This window comes from Vicia villosa, linkage group LG3 (assembly GCF_029867415.1).
Source record: "Vicia villosa cultivar HV-30 ecotype Madison, WI linkage group LG3, Vvil1.0, whole genome shotgun sequence".
Classification (NCBI taxonomy): domain Eukaryota; kingdom Viridiplantae; phylum Streptophyta; class Magnoliopsida; order Fabales; family Fabaceae; genus Vicia; species Vicia villosa.
The window spans coordinates 200,976,345-200,994,917 of record NC_081182.1 but is presented as its reverse complement, the minus strand read 5'-3'; the positions used below and the strand labels follow the sequence as shown (position 1 = coordinate 200,994,917).

The following is an 18,573-nucleotide window of genomic DNA, read 5'->3' as shown; positions in this document are numbered from 1 at the left end:
TCATCCAGACATAAGAATAGTGTCCCATCCCCTGTGTTATAATACCATAGCGGCACAAATGATACTAAAACAAAACATAAATAAAGAAGAAGGCAGTGAACGTCCTTCCTCACTCAATAGCACTACGTGCTACTTGAATATGTAAATAGGCGTAAAGCCATACGCAAAACAGAAATAGGGTGAGAATAAATCTTACAAATGTTAGTGGTGAAAATAAACAATAGGATAGTAATAGTGAATACACTGATGATTCTCACACAATAACAAAACAATTTATAATGCAAATGCAAAACGCAACAATTTCTCCTCTAATTATGCATGTGGTACCGAGTTTTGGGGCATCATTAGTGCATTTATTATTATCTATGTCTTCTGTTCCTCTATGAATTGTGTCCATCTCTATACATGAGATTGTCATGGTTCCTCTCTGAACCTGACCTCGCTGAACAAAAGTCCTACCTAACTCTAATAAATATGCATGCATGATCATGTACAACAAACAAGCATACAACTCAATGAATAACCAACTTTGTCCTTTTTTGGAATTTAACCTAACTCCAATATATATGCATGCATGATTATGTAGAGCAAACAAGCATACAACTCAATCAATCATCAACTTTAACATAACTTTGTCCTTCTTTAGACTTTGACTTGCTTTTGCTTCAACTTTATCCTTTTTAGGACTCTGACTTGGTCCTGCTTCAACATTACTTTCTTTGTCTTCAACTTGACTTGTTTCAGCATTACTTTTTTTTTTTGTCTTCAACTTAACCTGCTTCAGCATTACCTTATTTGTCTTCAACTTAAATTGCTTCAACTTTTGAACTTTTTTTGGGTTTCCTCTATTAAAAAACAAGTTTGGTTATAGTCAAAACATATTATGCATAATTAAATTCATTAACATAATTAGACTATTCTTTTGAAAATTACCTTTCTTTTCAAAGCATTTGGAATTTGAGTAGTGCTCTTACATGACAGTGTATTGTGGTCAAATTTATCACATTTGGTATATTTATAAGACACACCAATTATTCTTCTCCTAGCACCATCCTCGCCATATTATAAAAGCAGGGCCGGCCCAAGGGCCAAGCTGCTAAAGCTAGGGCTTTAGGCCTCACAAGTTTGGGCTTAAAAAAGGCCTCAAATTATAATAAAAGGCGCACAAGCAAAAACACAAAGTAAGAGAGTTTGGAAGCATCTTAATGAAACATTCCATATGAAATGGTATGTGATATTCTATATGAATTTGATTGATTTATAAGCAAGTCAATCACAACACAAGTAACTTTGCATTAATGCTATTTCAAAATATATAGCTTATAGATTCTATCAATGGTTTAATTCACTTATATCTTTATTCTTTAAACTAAAATCAACTTTTATTTATTTTTATTTAAAATAAACAATTATGTATTAAATGAAAAGACTACCAACGATCAAGTTGTGAGAGAGAGATATGAGAGAGAGATCATTTATCCTGATGTTCTCCACTTTCTCCTCTATTTTCACGCTTTTTTCATCAATTACTCCCCCTCCAACAGTATCTATATATCGCCAAACATGCTCTTCTCATTTCCATGTTCTCCATCAACTCATTATATAACCCAATGTCTAATGTCGTTGACTAACATTCAAATTATGTACCTCACGATGAACATCCATATATTACATGCTTTATGATGTCTTTTAATGTCATTTTATATTTATCATGTAAATAAACCACTAATTTTATTAAATATTTTAATTAATTTAATTATTAGCTATCAATCATTAGTCATCATCTATAAATGATTAACTATCTATCATCGCACACGTGTCAGCTATAATCTAACTTACGAGTCAACTACTATCTTTACAAAACATAGATCAAAATAGCGTTTAATAAAGAAAGATGTAGTATAAGACCTGTTTGTTTCAGCTTTAAAAAATGGATTTTTTTCTTTGTATTTTTGAAAATATTTTTTTTATATTTATTTTTTCTAAAATGAAACACTAATTCTAACATTCTATAACATAATCATACATTATTGAAGACCAAAATTTAGTCAAAATCGCAATTTTTTCAAAAAGTTGTATTTCAAGAATGGTTTTTATGAAAATCGATTTGAAATAGCTTCAAAATTAAGTCATTTTTTGAAATTTTGATATCCAATTTTTTTTCATAAATAAAAGAAAAACTTAAAATCACATTTTAAGAATAATTATTCTAACCAAATTTTCATTTGAAATTTTTATAAAAAATTTCTTTGTAAATTTTTTTATACAAAATTATGTAACACTTTAAAAATTATTTTTAAAAAAAGAAAAAAAAAAGGCCCATAATTTATATATTATACTTAACTTGTCAAAAAAATCAAAGAAAGAGTATAAAAACATTCACAAGGAAAAGATAAATGTTTGGAAATGGGATAGTTATGCTACGAATCATGTCTAAGGATTAAAATGTGATATTATAAAAAGGTCAATTCATCTCATTCTAGTTAATATAGATTTTTGGCTAGTATAGTTATTTATTCCTCCTTGCAAGAAGTAATTGTACTCTTTTCTTTCAGATACTCATTCATAGTGGCAATGATTTACATATGTCCATAACGCATATGAGCTTTTGATCCTTTGTTAGTCGACAATTAGACTTTTCACACTCCTTTAACATTGCTGTTGCAATGAAAAAATATAATAAATTAATATTACTAAAATGAGATAAAATATTGTATATGAATTACAAACTAAAGAAGGAAATTTAAAAAAGGATGCACTACTAGAAATACTGGAATTTCCTGCGGATTTACCTGCGGATTTAAGCTAAATTTCCGCAGGAAACACTTTACCTGCGGATTTTCCTGCGGTTTAGTGTCCCCAGCTAAAACCTTCGTGGGTAATATTTTTGGCAGGAAGTTCCGCAGGTAATTTCGCAGGTAAATCCGCAGGAAAACTCCGCAGGTAAATCCGCAGAAAAATCGTTTAAAAAATTAAAAAAAAAAATTTATACCGTCTCGTCTCTAGATATGTATTGCTTCTATTAAATATATACAATCACCAAAGTTATGCAACAGTGGTTCGTCTCTAGATATGTATTGCTTCTACTAAATATATACAATCGCCAAAGTTATGCAACAGTGGTTTTCTCCTAAAGACAAATCTACCATGGAACTATCCTTATGACTATCTTAAAGACAAATCACCTAACCCACAACAGCTTTTTCAATTCTAACAATTAAATATTAACCTAACTTTCTGTCACTGATTACTAACATTTTTTGAACCTGCTGCTAATAACTCCCTGCAGCATTCAAACACAATTCAAAAACCAATTCTTTTCAGAATTGAGACAAAAAAAAAGGAGACAATGTTGCACCATATAAAAAAATCAGGAAGAAACAGGAGGTATGGCTAGTTCAAAATAGCAAACAGAACCTATGGCCTCATCCAACTATGTTCACATTAAAGCATACCTATTATTACGGTTAGTGCGAGAGATGCGATCCCAAATCAAATTAGATGCACCCCAGTTCAGCACTAATACAAGCGAGTTTCAGACATTTAAATCCATTCCAATTCAGTACCTTTGCTCCGCTTGAAGAGATTGCAGTTAGACGCGCTTCACGATCGACTAATTTTCCATCAGATCCAGCAGTTTGATAAGAGGCTTGGGTGCAGCAAAACTGTCAGTGTTGTATCACTCTCAAACTGCTCCTGGATCAGTCGGCTTTGTCAAAACAGCCTCTGCACAAGAAAGGGTGTATCAGGTCAGAAGTTTAGCCTCATAACAGCCCCAGTTCAAACCATTCCCCAACTACATAACAGACTTTCCTAACTAACATTCAGTTCATAACTAACTACCAAAAGAGAAAGGTAACTAACCAGGATGATGACTCTGAAAATAACCGTTGTAGAACGAACCGATATTATTATTCTGAGACGTTTGTTGGTTCTGTTGTTGTTGGTGCAACTCAAGCTGTGTATGGAAATAACCACCTCCTTGTCGTTGAGAGAATTGAGAGATGCTATCATGGCTGTTTTGTAAGGTTAACAAAGGTTGAGGTGGTTGTTCAAATGGATATTGATAATGTGCGAGAGGGTAAGGTTGAAGCCTTGCGTTACTCGAGCTCGATGCTCCATATTGGAAAGAAGACGAGTTGAGCGCAATCAGCTCTTCACGTTTTCTGGAAGTTTCTAGAGCTTGCGCTTCTTTTAGCCTTTTTGCAGCACCTCCTCCAATTGGAAGTGTGTTGCTTTCGAGAATGGCTTTCACATCGTAACGAGTCATGTCGAAGTTAGTTACAGCGTTGAGTCCTCTGAATTTTATTGCTGCTATGTCATATGCTTCTGCAGCCTCTTCTTCTGTGCCTGTCATAAGAGAAAAATGTATGACTTTTAGTACAAATTATTATCATTGGTTGAAACCGACATGGAAAGAAAATTAAAATGATGATAAAGATTGCGAATAGTGAGTTAAATTTCATGAAACATTTTTGGCTTACTGAAAGTTCCCAAGTAAAGATCTTTGTTTCCGGCTACTCTACCGATCCTTGCTTGCCATCTTCCATGTTGGTGATGCCTAAAAATACATTAATATTAGTAGAAAGAAAGGAAAACAATACATAGAATTAGAAGGAAAATTTAAGAAAAAATGTTGTCACATTTTGCACCTTGTAACTCCACGGTACATTGAAGCACCCCTTGAGAAACCACTACTTTTCCTGTAATATAATTATAATTGAATATGAAAATGAGCAGCAACACTATAAGTTCATAATCCTACCAAAATAACTTATATTTGTAAATTGGAAAGTTAAATACTTCTCTTGCATAATGCAGTGTTTAGGGTTTAAAGCATTAGTCACATTTAGTTGCATTTTACCACAATATCTAGGTTTCAGCATAACTATAAAACTATGCATGCTATATTTCACCTTCTAATAGAGGCTACAAATTCTTGTCTTGTCATGTGCTTCATTTCATCTATTTCCTTCTCATAGTTACTAACCTGTAAAATGACATATAATAAATCCTTTAAACTATTTAAGATGATGATGAGTGGAGAAAGTATTTAAACAGAAGTCAAATTACTGGAAAGTTAGTAGTGGTGGATGTCCCCCAATACTTAAGTGCAGCTAAATCATAAGATCTAGCAGCTTTCTCTTCTTTATCATATCCACCTACCAAAAAATTCAAACAAAAAATTAACTCTAGAGACCAGAGAAACAGTATATAGGTTTACCAAAGTTACAGATGAAGTTTGAAGGTTGTAATGAGTCAAGAGAGACAAAGAGAAGAAGGTACATGTGTGTGAGTAGATTCTAAATGAATCAGATTATATACATGATGCATGTGAGTGTGTGTTGCAAGTGGGGTTTGACATTTCATAATGTTATAGTCATGTTGACATGTGGCTTTTAAAAAGGCTTACTTTGGAAATGAAATAAGTTGACAAAATGATAAATAATATTTTTGGTAATCAAATTATAAGTGTGAAGTATGCTTGTAAATGGTTCTGCTTGGATATGACACACCTATCTGTGAAAAAGATGCATGTGATGTTCCATTGTCCCTCTAATCAAAGTCAATAAGAAGTAACAAACAAAATAAATATAATGAGGCTCTCTCCACTTGTGTCTTTTGAAAGAACCAGTGCATCTTTTTGCAAAACTTTTCTAAAACAAGTTTGATTGGATGAGATGAATCATGAAACACTTTTTCAGCCAACATGTCTCTGAGTTAAATGAAGATGTTGACACTATTAATTTAATTTGATACTATATACTTCATTATATCTTAATCGTTGAAATTTGAAAATAAATTTACTACATATCTCTATATCCCTTTTATTTTGTGAACACTTTTTTCTTTCTTGCCCATTTGGATTAGGCTGAAAATGAGTTGGTTGGACAAGTGTAATGAATTGGAGAAAGAGGAGATTAGTTACCATATTCAATACGTTTACGTCAAAAGAAATTAACTTCAAAAGTATCGTATATCTAATTGTTAGTAAGTACAATTAACACAAATCTTAAAGATTGAAATTAAATATTTCCACAAAATAAACAGTGCCTAAGGTAGTTAGTAAGGCAAAGAACAAAATCTCAAACAAAAACCATTTAAACAAGTCATTATTGCACCAACTCTGTTTAACAACAGATTAAGAATAACGATTCAGAGTGTATCTAGCAAGTCAAGTAAGTACCTTTTGAGACCAAGAATATTGACAATGGAATCATATCCAAACAGTTCCAGTTTAGATTCTTGCTGGGGTTCATTAGGTTGAGGTTTCCGAGGAGAGTTCCCATCTTTAGCTTCTGAACTTACATTTATTTTTCTAAGAACAATAACACCAATCAGTAAAGCTGTTCTCCAAAACAAATAGACAAAAAAACAAAATCAACTAATCAGAAACACCAAAGCTAATCATACATATTTAAACACATTTTCATCAAGCAACAGAGGTGCAAATAAGTAGAACCATCACCATATAACACTAATCAAATCCAAGAACATGAAACTATCAAACAGAACATATAGGACTTGTAATGTAAGGATATATACAGAGCTTGTTCTTCCATATCCATAAAGGTACTCAATAAGTTTCTTCAATCCAGATTTAGACTTGAGCATTAAGATACTGAAACGATTAACCATAACAATAAAACATCAACAACCACAAATCTGAAACACAAAAAAAATTGGTTTGGAACTTTCATCGAACACATTGCGAGCAAGGTGCAAAGCTCTGTATTTTGAAAACACATTGATAACAGAAACAACAACAAATAACACCACACAAACGAAATAGAAGCAAAAGAAAGAAGGAGAATCGGAACCGAAATCAAAAGGGAAGAGGAGATTCTCGTTTTTCGACCACCAGAAAACTGTTGGATAATTGCTCCGAAGTGCATCACGCCACTGCAACAAGTACCAACACGCTCCTCAGCCGATGCAACCACCACACCATTGAAAACGACCACCTTCGTTCTCCATTTATGTTCGGTAACTCCACCTTTCTTCCCCTTTCGTGTATCGCTTTTGCGTTCCTCGTTCTATTTCGCCCTTTTATTCTGATTATGAGTTTGAAAGTTGTGTGTGGTTGCTATTGGATCTATTGTTGTCTATGATTTACCATGAGAGGGAGAGAAACTTGTGCGTGATTTTAAAAAGAGGAATAGGGATACCGTTTTCGACTTTAACTAAGGACCCTTTTTCTTCTTCTGTTTTCTCCTTAAGAAATAATTCAATTCACATTAAAAAATTAATTAATATAATAATATTGAATAATTAACCATTAAAATTTTATTAACTTTTCTACATAGGCTACTGAAAAAACATTAAACAGATATATGAATATTCACATTTTTTATCCATACACACACTAATCAACTTATAATTAATAAATATTTTTATACTAAATAATTATAAAAAAGATTAATATAATAATAACAATAATAATAATTATTATTTATAAAATACCTTTTGATAAAATTATAATAGACATTATTAGTTTTATAAAACATTTAAATTTATTAAAAAAATTTACAAACATAATTTTGTAAAAGTGTTTTTATATGAAAAACTTTATAAACAGGATTATATTGTACAAAAACATAATTAAACAGTCAGCAATTCTATAAAAATATATAAAAATTTGAAAAATTTACTGAAAAATTTATTAGGCAAATAATAATATACCGAACATTCGTAAAAATATATGATAATTCTTTATTACAAACTTATCATTGGTATATTATTTGGTCTAATATATGAAAGATACTCTAGAAATTACATTTAATTTTAAAAACTATCTTTTACTAAATTTTCAAAAAATTACTTTTTCTAATATACCATAAAAATTAGAATTAAAAATTAAAATTAAACTAAATAAAAAAAATCATAAAAATAATTAATAAAATAGAAAAAAATTATTAATTTTTTTATAAATTTAAATATTGAAATATGTCAAAATCGCAGGTAATTTCGCAGGAAATTTACCTGCGGAATATTTATTACAGTTTGTTTTTATTATAAAGTAAATATTTGCAGGAAAATCCGCAGGAAAGTTTCCTGCGAATTTTCCTGCGGATTTTAGAATTTATGTAAATATTTTGTTTAAAATATATATTCCGCAGCAAAATTCGCAGGTATTTCTGCAGAATTTGCTGCCACTTTTAGATCCGCAGGAAATTAATTTTATTTAATAAAATCCAAGGAAAATCCGCAGGAATACCTGCGGAATATTTTCCGCAGGAAATTCCGCAGGTAATACGTGTATTTCTAGTAGTGATGAAAAAGATAAATTACCTTGAGCTTGCTTCGTTATGTATCTACCATCTACTTTGTTTATAATGAGAATTAGAGAAAGAAAGAAAATCATATAGTACACAAACTTGAGAGTTTCAGTCATATTTTTATCTCATTGTATGTAATAAATAAAATATCCTTTGACTTATTTATAGTGTATAAAATAAAAACATTTAAATTCTGTTTGCCTCTTCGTAGTTTTAAAATGTCTTCTTTAAATTTAAATATTTTATTAAGTTTGTGTTAAGTATTATTATAGTTTGACCTAACTCATTCTTATAAAACCGGTTGGTAAGGTGGGGAATGTTTCTCTATATATACTCTTTCAATATTTTATCTCCAATATTGTGGGACTTTAGAATCTTCCTAATACACCCTCTCACGCCCAACATTCTTTCGTGTTTGGTGCGTGGATATTAGCGGTGGACGGTTTATAGTCCGATAAATAGGTTCTTATACCATATTAGAATTTGACCTAATTCATCCTTACAAAATCGGATTTGTAAGGATGAGTTAAGTTAAATTCTAATAAGTAGTTTAACATATTGTATTTTTCTATTCAAATTAGTTAATTATGGAAATGGTAACGTAAGAACCTTTCTAATCATTAAATTTTTTTAATTAAAACTCCATTCTTCTAAGGTAGATACGAAAACTTTTATATATTAATAATAATAGTATTGCATAATCAGCAGCATGACAACATATTTAGAAAAAAAAATTTAAATAACCATGTTTCATAAAAAAAAATACAGAAAAAACCAAGTTTTCGGGGTATTTACCAAACTGTCTAGGTTTGGTACCCCAGACAAGTGGATGCGCCAAACCAAATGGCGCAAAAGTGTTAAAAGAGGGTGCATGCGCCAAACCATTTGGCTAACCCTAAAAAAGGGAGTGTTTGCGCCAAATGGAATGGCGCATTAGGCTACTTTTTGCCCTAATAGCCGTTTCATTTGGCGCATAAGGCCTATTCCTTTTTTTTTAATTTTTTTTTTAATTTTTTTTTAAATTTTTTTTAAATTTTTTTTAGTTAAGATTTGTTAATATATTTATTTTTAAAATTCCATTTTTATTTTATTTGTTAAGATATATATATAAATAAATTTTCAAAATATTTTTTTAGTCTAAAAAATGTAGTGCACAAAACGTAAATTGACATTTGTAAACCGAAAATGTAACATCGATTTCAATATAATAAACAAACGAAACATCGATTACAAATAATTAGAGAAACGATACAATTGATTAAAAAAATACAACAAAATGATCAATGGCGTCCATCACCAAGATAGCCATCCGTTCCGCAATTTCGTCTTGTTATGACACGTTTACCGCGATCGTTGATCCCGCCGCGAATATTGGCACCACCCCTTTCCCTAGCTCTACCCCTACCCCTGCCCCTTTGTGCTTCTTGCTGGGTTTGTGTCACTGGGCCTGGAAGTGGGATGTCTCGTGGGTCGCTGTCTATGAATTCGTCGACGCCCCCATAATTTTCCGGAAAACCGCTGTTGTAAAGTCGGTTACCCATCCCCTCAAACGTGTTAAGTCGTGGTGGTGGAGTGGGTTGGGAAAAGACTTCAGGTTCGTAGCATCCAGCAGCACTAGAACTACCCTGATTAAAGCCGAATTGGTTTGACGGTGTTGCATAACCGGAGGGGGTGCCACGGTGAGAGGATTCGCCATGAGGACCATCTTCGGGACTTAGATGAAGGCTAGACGAACCGGGAGTAAGGTTTTGGCCGAATGCCCTTGTGGACCCTACAAACGCTGCAAATCCCAATGGTTGTGATTGGGTATGATATTGGTCCGAGGAATGATGGTGGTCTTCATATTCTTGTAATGGTTGAGACTGGGATTGGAAAATATTTGATTGTCGGTAGTTGCGGGCGGAACGGGATGGAGTACTGAAAAGATTTTGTTGTTGTTGTTGCTGGAGTTGTTGTTGTTGTTGCTGTTGTTGTTGGAGTTGTTGTTGCTGTAGTTGCTGTAGCTGTTGGCGTTGTTGTAGGCGTTGTTGTTGTCGTTGTTGTTTCCGTAGTTGTTGTTGTTGTTGTTGTTCCTCTTCCGGTTGTTGTTGTTGTGGCAAGATGTAGTTGTGTGCACGGGGATCAATTAAATAGAACGGAGCTGCAATAAACAAGTTAGGGGATGTAGCTGTACGATACCAACTCATGTATTCGGGGGACGGTTTCATTTCATGGTCACTGACGGGGAAGTTCAGGACATACTGGCGACGGTCCTTCCACATCTGGCGGTGATCGGGTGCAAAATCCTTCCAGTTTTGGTGTGTCCATTGATGGTTAACTCTTCTGAGGTGCCACACTCCCAAGTCAACTGGAGGGTCAGGTATACGTTGACGCATTCCGAACTGTAGCATGACCCGGTCACTTTGATGCATTTCTATGATGTTGTACCGGATTAGGCAACACTTTGTCGTCCAAATTTCTGCATCCTGAGCTCTAGGCTCATACTCGCATTCGAGATACGGTCGCCATATGAACTGCATGCATGAGAGTTATACATTATTTCGGGAAAAAATATTTATAAAAAATACTCTAATAAAAAAAGAAAAGGATTAGAGATGATACTTGATGGGGTCCTAGGTGATCAATTAGCGTGCGGTACATTGTGATATTTGACCGCGGATTTAGTGTGAAGTCCATTTTTTTGACACAAAATCTACAACGAAAATATTATGATTTAGTTAGAATGGAGTAGAATGTGTACGAAAAAAATGGTATACTAAAAACTTACCTCAGTGCATACGGAAAGGTCCAACTGCCATTGTTAACCGGGGCCAGTATGGGCATCCTCCACCACCCCCACACCTGCACCAACAGGGCGCATCCATAGAATGTGCAAGAATCAGCTCTTGAGTTCTTGCACAGGGATTGGTACACTGTAGCCAGCACTGCAGACCCCCAGCTATATAGACCAACCCTAGTAAAATCCATTAGTAGACGAAGATACATAAAGTTAACAGTGTTACCAGTGCTATCTGGGAACAAAACGTTTCCAATTAGCAAGAGTAGGTAGCACCTAGTTTTTTGAAGTATGGTCTCTTGGGGAGATGCATCATCCAAGTGAAACCGATCATAATACAGCCTTAACCTCTTAAGGTTAACACCTTGCCCCCTAGCACCAACTGCTCCCTCTATCAAGTCTATGCCAATTGCCTGAAAGCATAAGGAATTCGCCTGCATTACACAGCCATTAATTGCCTTACCGTCAACTGGAAGGCCTAGTAACATATGAACATCCTCCAGGGTGATGGTGCACTCCCCTGTTGGAAGATGGAAGGTGTGTGTCTCCGGTCTCCAGCGTTCTAGCAACGCAAGAACAAATTTGTGGTCCATAGAAGACTCGGCGATTCTGCTAATCGGTCCGAAACCAGCAACGTCCAAGTATGGTCTAATGCGGTCGTCCGGAGCGATGGTCGAGTGACTACGAGTGCGAAAACGTTGAGCGTTCTGAAAATAGTATGTAGGCCAAAAAAATTCAGTTAGTTAATCACGGACAGTTGCATGTTATTAACGTAATACTAAAATACTTACAAAGGTAGCAATGTTCTCGGGGGTTCCTCTGTGTGTATCACCCATTGTTAGGAGAGACATGGTTGAAAGATGAAAATTTGGAAGTTGATTGCAATAGGATTGTTGTGAGAGTAGATGACTGAAAGTGGTCCGAATTCTGCAGAGTGCTAAGTGGTTTATATACTCATGAGGCAAAAACGGTAACAAGCTGCATGCTGGACATGTCAACACATCCATAGTTGCTAGGTGTTACTTCTGCAGAAATTGTTGGCATGCATGCAAGCTAACTTTCGGTGACAAGACATGGTGACATGCATGCAGCTCATAACTAGGTGACAGCTCGGGTAGCATGCATGCAGTAGTAGGAGGAATCGTGCCAGGAATCTTATCAGGAATCTTATCAGGAATCGGTTCAGAAAATGTTTCAGACGCATGCTAGTTTACAGTAACTCGTTTCGGACGCATGCAGGTGGGGACCATGTGGGGCCAGGAGGGGTCCACTTATAATACATATGCGCCAAATGATTTGGCTTTTTTTTTTAAATTCCTTCTTATGCGCCAAACCATTTGGCGCCTTCCTGTTAATGCAAAGCACTAATGCGCCATTTCATCTGGCGCATTAGTAAAACCATTTTTTTTCAAAATTAGGGTTTACGTTTTTGTCTTCTAGATGAAACCCTAGATGAAACCCTAATTGTGATACAGACCTAAGGCAAGGCGTCCGTCCCTCTATAAATTAGGGTTTCTTGTGAGCATTAGTACACAAAAAAAATGAGATCTCGAATAAGGCCAGATAGCGCACATCGGACTACTGAGCCTCCACCACCTGTGAGGCGTGTGGACTATCAACCAGACTTTCGTCGAAGGAACGGATACGTTATTTTCTCTGCCGTCAAACCTCCCATGCAGGTAATGTTTTGGAATATCCATTCCATGGACCAGCTTAAGAGAACCATCCTTAGGTTTTTGGACGGGGAGTACAGTCCAGGCGAACAAATCAGATCTATCAAGAGACTTAGAACAAGGGGTGGTGTTTTTCTAGAAAGACAGCGTTGGTGGGAGACTATGGAAGACGACGTCCAATGCACTCGAATGATGGAGGACAGAGAAGACATTGTTTTAACCGTTGTAATATCCTAGACACCGCAGTTTCTTTATCATTTCAGTAACTTCTGTACCGTTCAATTAAATGTTCTTAGCATATTTCAATGAAATGATTTTTTATTGTTACAAGGTTTCCAATTATTATTTAAGTTATTAATAATTAACAAAAAATTTTCCTTCCGTATTTCACTCACTATAAATAGAGGTGTGTGTGTGGAGTTGAAGTACTAACTCTTCTTTCATTCTTACTGCAAACACCAAAAAATGAACTCAGTTTGGGCTGTGGTCTTCTTTGAGGAAGGTAGTCACATGCGGGTTTGCCTTAACCCCCATTGGAATTTCAAGAGAATTGTTAGAGCCATCAACACTGGGTTTCGTCTGCTAGATGGTCCAACCAGGAAAGTTAAACAGATAGATTACCGATGTCCACACATTACGTTGAAGGATAATAACCCTGAAGGCACGTACATGTATTATTGGAATCGTGTGAAAGACGATGTGGACGTGGATCTAATGTTTTGGACACACAGAGGAGAAGTTAACCGAGGCGTTGAAAATCCCCTCGTTCTTGCAGTGATACTTGAGTAGTTTAGATTAAGTGTTGTTTTATTTGTTGCAATGAGTGATCGTGTACTACCAGTTGTTCTGTGTGTCTGTCTTTTGTGTTGTCAACGCCGGATCATTGAATTAAATTAAATGTGGTTGTTGTGTTAGTTGTTGTCGTCTGAACATCAATTACCCTAACAGATATGTGCATTAATTAAAATACATAATTATTAGTTATATACATAATTGAATTTATATATACAGTAAAATATAATTATTAATTCAAATATATATAATTATTAATTAATATATATATATATATAATTATTAAAATATGTTTATATATATATATATATATATATATATATACAGACCTAGATTAGTGTGTCTGTCTTTTATAATCAATTCGGAATCTTGTGGCAGACCTAGATCAGTGTGTCTGTCTTTTGTGTTGTCAACGCCGGATCATTGAATTAAATTAAATGTGGTTGATGTGTTAGTTGTTGTCGTCTGAACATCAATTACCCTAACGGATATGTGCATTAATTAAAATACATAATTATTAATTATATACATAATTGAATTTATATATACAGTAAAATATAATTATTAATTCAAATATATATAATTATTAATTAATATATATATATAATTATTAAAATATGTTTATATATATATACAGACCTAGATCCGTGTGTCTGCCTTTTATAATCAATTCGGAATCTTGTGGCAGACCTAGATCAGTGTGTCTGTCTTTTATAATCAATTCGGAATCTTGTGGCAGACCTAGATCAGTGTGTCTGTCTTTTGTGTTGTCAACGCCGGATCATTGAATTAAATTAAATGTGGTTGTTGTGTTAGTTGTTGTCGTCTGAACATCAATTACCCTAACGGATATGTGCATTAATTAAAATACATAATTATTAATTATATACATAATTGAATTTATATATACAGTAAAATATAATTATTAATTCAAATATATATAATAATTAATTAATATATATATATATATATATAATTATTAAAATATGTTTATATATATATATATATATATATATATATATATATATATATATATATATATATACAGACCTAGATCAGTGTGTCTGTCTTTTATAATCAATTTGTAATCTTGTGGCAGACCTAGATCAGTGTGTCTGTCTTTTATAATCAATTCGGAATCTTGTGGCAGATCTAGATCAGTGTGTCTGTCTTTTATAATCAATTCGGAATCTTGTGGCAGACCTAGATCAGTGTGTCTGTCTTTTGTGTTGTCAACGCCGGATCATTGAATTAAATTAAATGTGGTTGATGTGTTAGTTGTTGTCGTCTGAACATCAATTACCCTAACGGATATGTGCATTAATTAAAATACATAATTATTAATTATATACATAATTGAATTTATATATACAGTAAAATATAATTATTAATTCAAATATATATAATTATTAATTAATATATATATATAATTATTAAAATATGTTTATATATATATACAGACCTAGATCCGTGTGTCTGCCTTTTATAATCAATTCGGAATCTTGTGGCAGACCTAGATCAGTGTGTCTGTCTTTTATAATCAATTCGGAATCTTGTGGCAGACCTAGATCAGTGTGTCTGTCTTTTGTGTTGTCAACGCCGGATCATTGAATTAAATTAAATGTGGTTGTTGTGTTAGTTGTTGTCGTCTGAACATCAATTACCCTAACGGATATGTGCATTAATTAAAATACATAATTATTAATTATATACATAATTGAATTTATATATACAGTAAAATATAATTATTAATTCAAATATATATAATAATTAATTAATATATATATATATATATATATAATTATTAAAATATGTTTATATATATATATATATATATATATATATATATATACAGACCTAGATCAGTGTGTCTGTCTTTTATAATCAATTTGTAATCTTGTGGCAGACCTAGATCAGTGTGTCTGTCTTTTATAATCAATTCGGAATCTTGTGGCAGATCTAGATCAGTGTGTCTGTCTTTTATAATCAATTCGGAATCTTGTGGCAGACCTAGATCAGTGTGTCTGTCTTTTGTGTTGTCAACGCCGGATCATTGAATTAAATTAAATGTGGTTGTTGTGTTAGTTGTTGTCGTCTGAACATCAATTACCCTAACGGTTATGTGCATTAATTAAAATACATAATTATTAATTATATACATAATTGAATTTATATATACAGTAAAATATAATTATTAATTCAAATATATATAATAATTAATTAATATATATATATATAATTATTAAAATATGTTTATATATATATATATATATATATATATATATATATATATATATATACAGACCTAGATCAGTGTGTCTGTCTTTTATAATCAATTTGTAATCTTGTGGCAGACCTAGATCAATGTGTCTGTCTTTTATAATCAATTCAGAATCTTGTGGCAGACCTAGATTAGTGTGTCTGTCTTTTATAATCAATTCGGAATCTTGTGGCAGACCTAGATCAGCGTGTCCGTGTGTTGATACAATGCAAAGCTGTAAGAACCACCATATATAAGACACCCAAGTTTTCAAAAGATTACAACTCACACTAGAAATTTTGCCTATCTGACTTCATCTTAAAACACCCACACACTTCCCTGTCGAAATGACTTCATCTACCCAGTACTTGTGCATGCCCATCTAAACGGTGAGACTTACTCTCATGAAATAGCCGGTTTTATGATGAGAAACACTTAGGTTGTTCCATTTTTGCTAAGCAAAAGAGCAAACTTTTCGTACTTCATTCAGCGACTATACGCTAAGATTGCAATGGGTCCTATTGCAACTGTTTTTTACCAATGTCCCTCTTTCAATGACGACAACACCGTCAAGTTTTATGAGATGGAGATTGCCACTGACGAAGACCTGCAAGATATGTTTACAACCCACCAATACTCAGGCTTGGATTCCATCGAGTTGTACGTTACTCTACAGGTTGGGACACAAGAAACTCAGATTGTCCAGTCACAAGTTATAGACCCACCAGTCAACGAGCAAGAAGAAGTTGATGTCATAGACGAGGAAGAAGAAGATCTGGAAACTGAATTTGACGACATGGTCAACGAGGAATCCGACGACGAGCAACAAACGTTGGTGCCTCTAGCTCATGTGTACGCACCTCTAACACATATGAGTAACCTCAACCTAGAAGGTGACGAACCATCATCCGACATCTTCTTCACACCGTACATCCAAACTGACGATGAATTAAAGGAAGGAGACAAGTTTCCCTCTAAGGATGCTTGTCTTAGAACAATAAAAAAATGGCACATGGCGCACAACGTTGATTTTGAAGTAGATCGTTCAAACCTGGAACGGTATGTAATCACTTGTAAGAATCCAGAGTGTGGCTTCAGACTGTTGGCTTATTATAGGAAGAGAAGTAATGCATGGAAAATAGGGTCGATTATGCAGCAACACACGTGTGTAAACCCTAACACTTCCCAGGATCATACGAAACTCAGTGCCGATCTCATCTGCCGGGAGATCTTGCCTCTAATAAGCTCTGATCCGTCTCTGAAGGTCAAAAATATTATCTCGCATATCGTTACAACCTTCAACTACACTCCATCTTACAGAAAGGCGTGGGTTGCAAAAACAAAGGCAATTGAGACAGTCTACGGCAACTGGGAGGAGTCATACAAAATTCTTCCCCGATACCTCAATGCGCTACACAGTTACGCACCTGGCACTGGTACTATTCTAGAGACACTGCCCGCGCATGCCCCGGATGGAAACCCTGTCCAAGGAAATGGAATATTCCATCGGCTTTTTTGGGCCTTCAAACCTTGTGTACGGGGATTTGCACATTGTAAACCCATACTTCAAATTGATGGGACATGGTTATACGGCAAATACAAAGGAACCATGCTCATGGCGGTTGCACAAGACGGGAACAGCAATATATTTCCAGTGGCGTTTGCAATCGTTGAAGGTGAAACTGCGGCGGCTTGGAGTTTCTTTCTAAGGAACCTCCGAGAACATGTTGCTCCTCAGCCTGACATATGTTTAATATCTGATAGGCACACTTCCATAGAGAGTGCTTATAATAATCCAGCAAATGGATGGTATGACCCCCCTTCAAAACACGTCTATTGTATTCGCCACATCGCCCAGAACTTCATGCGGGAGATCAAGGACAAACATCTAAGAAAGGCCTTGGTCAATGCTGGTTATGCATTGACCCAACCCACATTCCAGCATTATTGGAGTGAGATTGTAATGACAAATCCAGAGGCAGGTAGTTGGGTAGATAACCTTTCTAGGGAGAAATGGACAAGGGCTTACGACAAGGGCGTGCGATGGGGCCATATGACGACAAATCTCGTGGAATCCATGAATGGCGTTTTCAAAGGCATTCGTAACCTTCCAATCACAGCACTAGTGGAGGCTACATACTTTAGGATGGCTTCACTCTTCTCAACGAGAGGCAGGAAATGGGGTGATGTTAGGCAATCGGGTCAACTATTAAGTGATAGTTGCATTAAATTTATGCAACAGCAATCGGCAAAAGCGAACACTCATCAAGTAACTTCTTTCGACCGATTCAATCGCACGTTCAGTGTGCGCGAGACAATTGACCACAATGAGGGATTGCCAAGACAACAATATAGGGTTCTTCTGGACGAAGATTGGTGCGATTGTGGAAGGTTTCAAGCTTTTCGTATGCCTTGCTCGCACGTCATAGATGCATGTGCGTATGCGCACCGCGACGCTAAATCACTACTGTCTCCGATTTACAAGACTCAAACATTGCTCAGAGTTTACAGTGCTGCGTTTCCAGTGGTAGCCAAGGAGGATTACTGGCTTGAGTATGATGGAGAGGTAGTTTGGCATAACGACGCAATGCGGCGAAAGAAAAAGGGTCGTCCCAATAGTACACGGATTAGAACCGAAATGGACGTCCACGACAAAATGGAACGAAAATGCAGCATTTGTCGTCAGGTGGGGCACAATAGAAAAAGATGACCTAATCGTGGCGCGACCTCGTCGCAAGTTTAATATAATCTGTATTTTTTTTACGACAATGTATCAGTTTCCCTTACCAACTC

At 34.8% G+C, this 18,573-nt stretch overlaps 1 protein-coding gene across 5 annotated transcripts; it reads right to left on the bottom strand.

The window, feature by feature from the left end:
* Window positions 1–2,326: 2,326 nt before the first annotated feature.
* LOC131593293 (AP2-like ethylene-responsive transcription factor PLT2) lies at window positions 2,327–8,402 on the bottom strand. 5 transcript variants are annotated; one of them, XR_009280876.1, is made up of 9 exons: window positions 8,293–8,402; window positions 6,188–7,215; window positions 5,074–5,162; window positions 4,917–4,990; window positions 4,653–4,703; window positions 4,485–4,561; window positions 3,865–4,350; window positions 3,456–3,726; window positions 2,327–2,658 (listed from the first exon to the last, which is right to left on the bottom strand). XR_009280876.1 is itself a non-coding variant. In XM_058865739.1 (9 exons), the coding sequence occupies exons 3-9, from the start codon at window positions 6,288–6,290 to the stop codon at window positions 3,686–3,688; spliced, it is 921 nt and encodes a 306-aa protein (XP_058721722.1). In that variant the 5' UTR covers window positions 6,291–6,319; window positions 6,822–7,215; window positions 8,293–8,402; the 3' UTR covers window positions 2,737–3,685. The 5 variants fall into 5 exon arrangements, 3 of the variants coding, with proteins under 3 accessions (XP_058721723.1, XP_058721722.1, XP_058721720.1); XR_009280877.1 differs by having other exon boundaries at window positions 3,567–3,726; XM_058865739.1 differs by lacking the exon at window positions 2,327–2,658 and having other exon boundaries at window positions 2,737–3,726; window positions 6,188–6,319; window positions 6,822–7,215.
* Window positions 8,403–18,573: the final 10,171 nt, after the last annotated feature.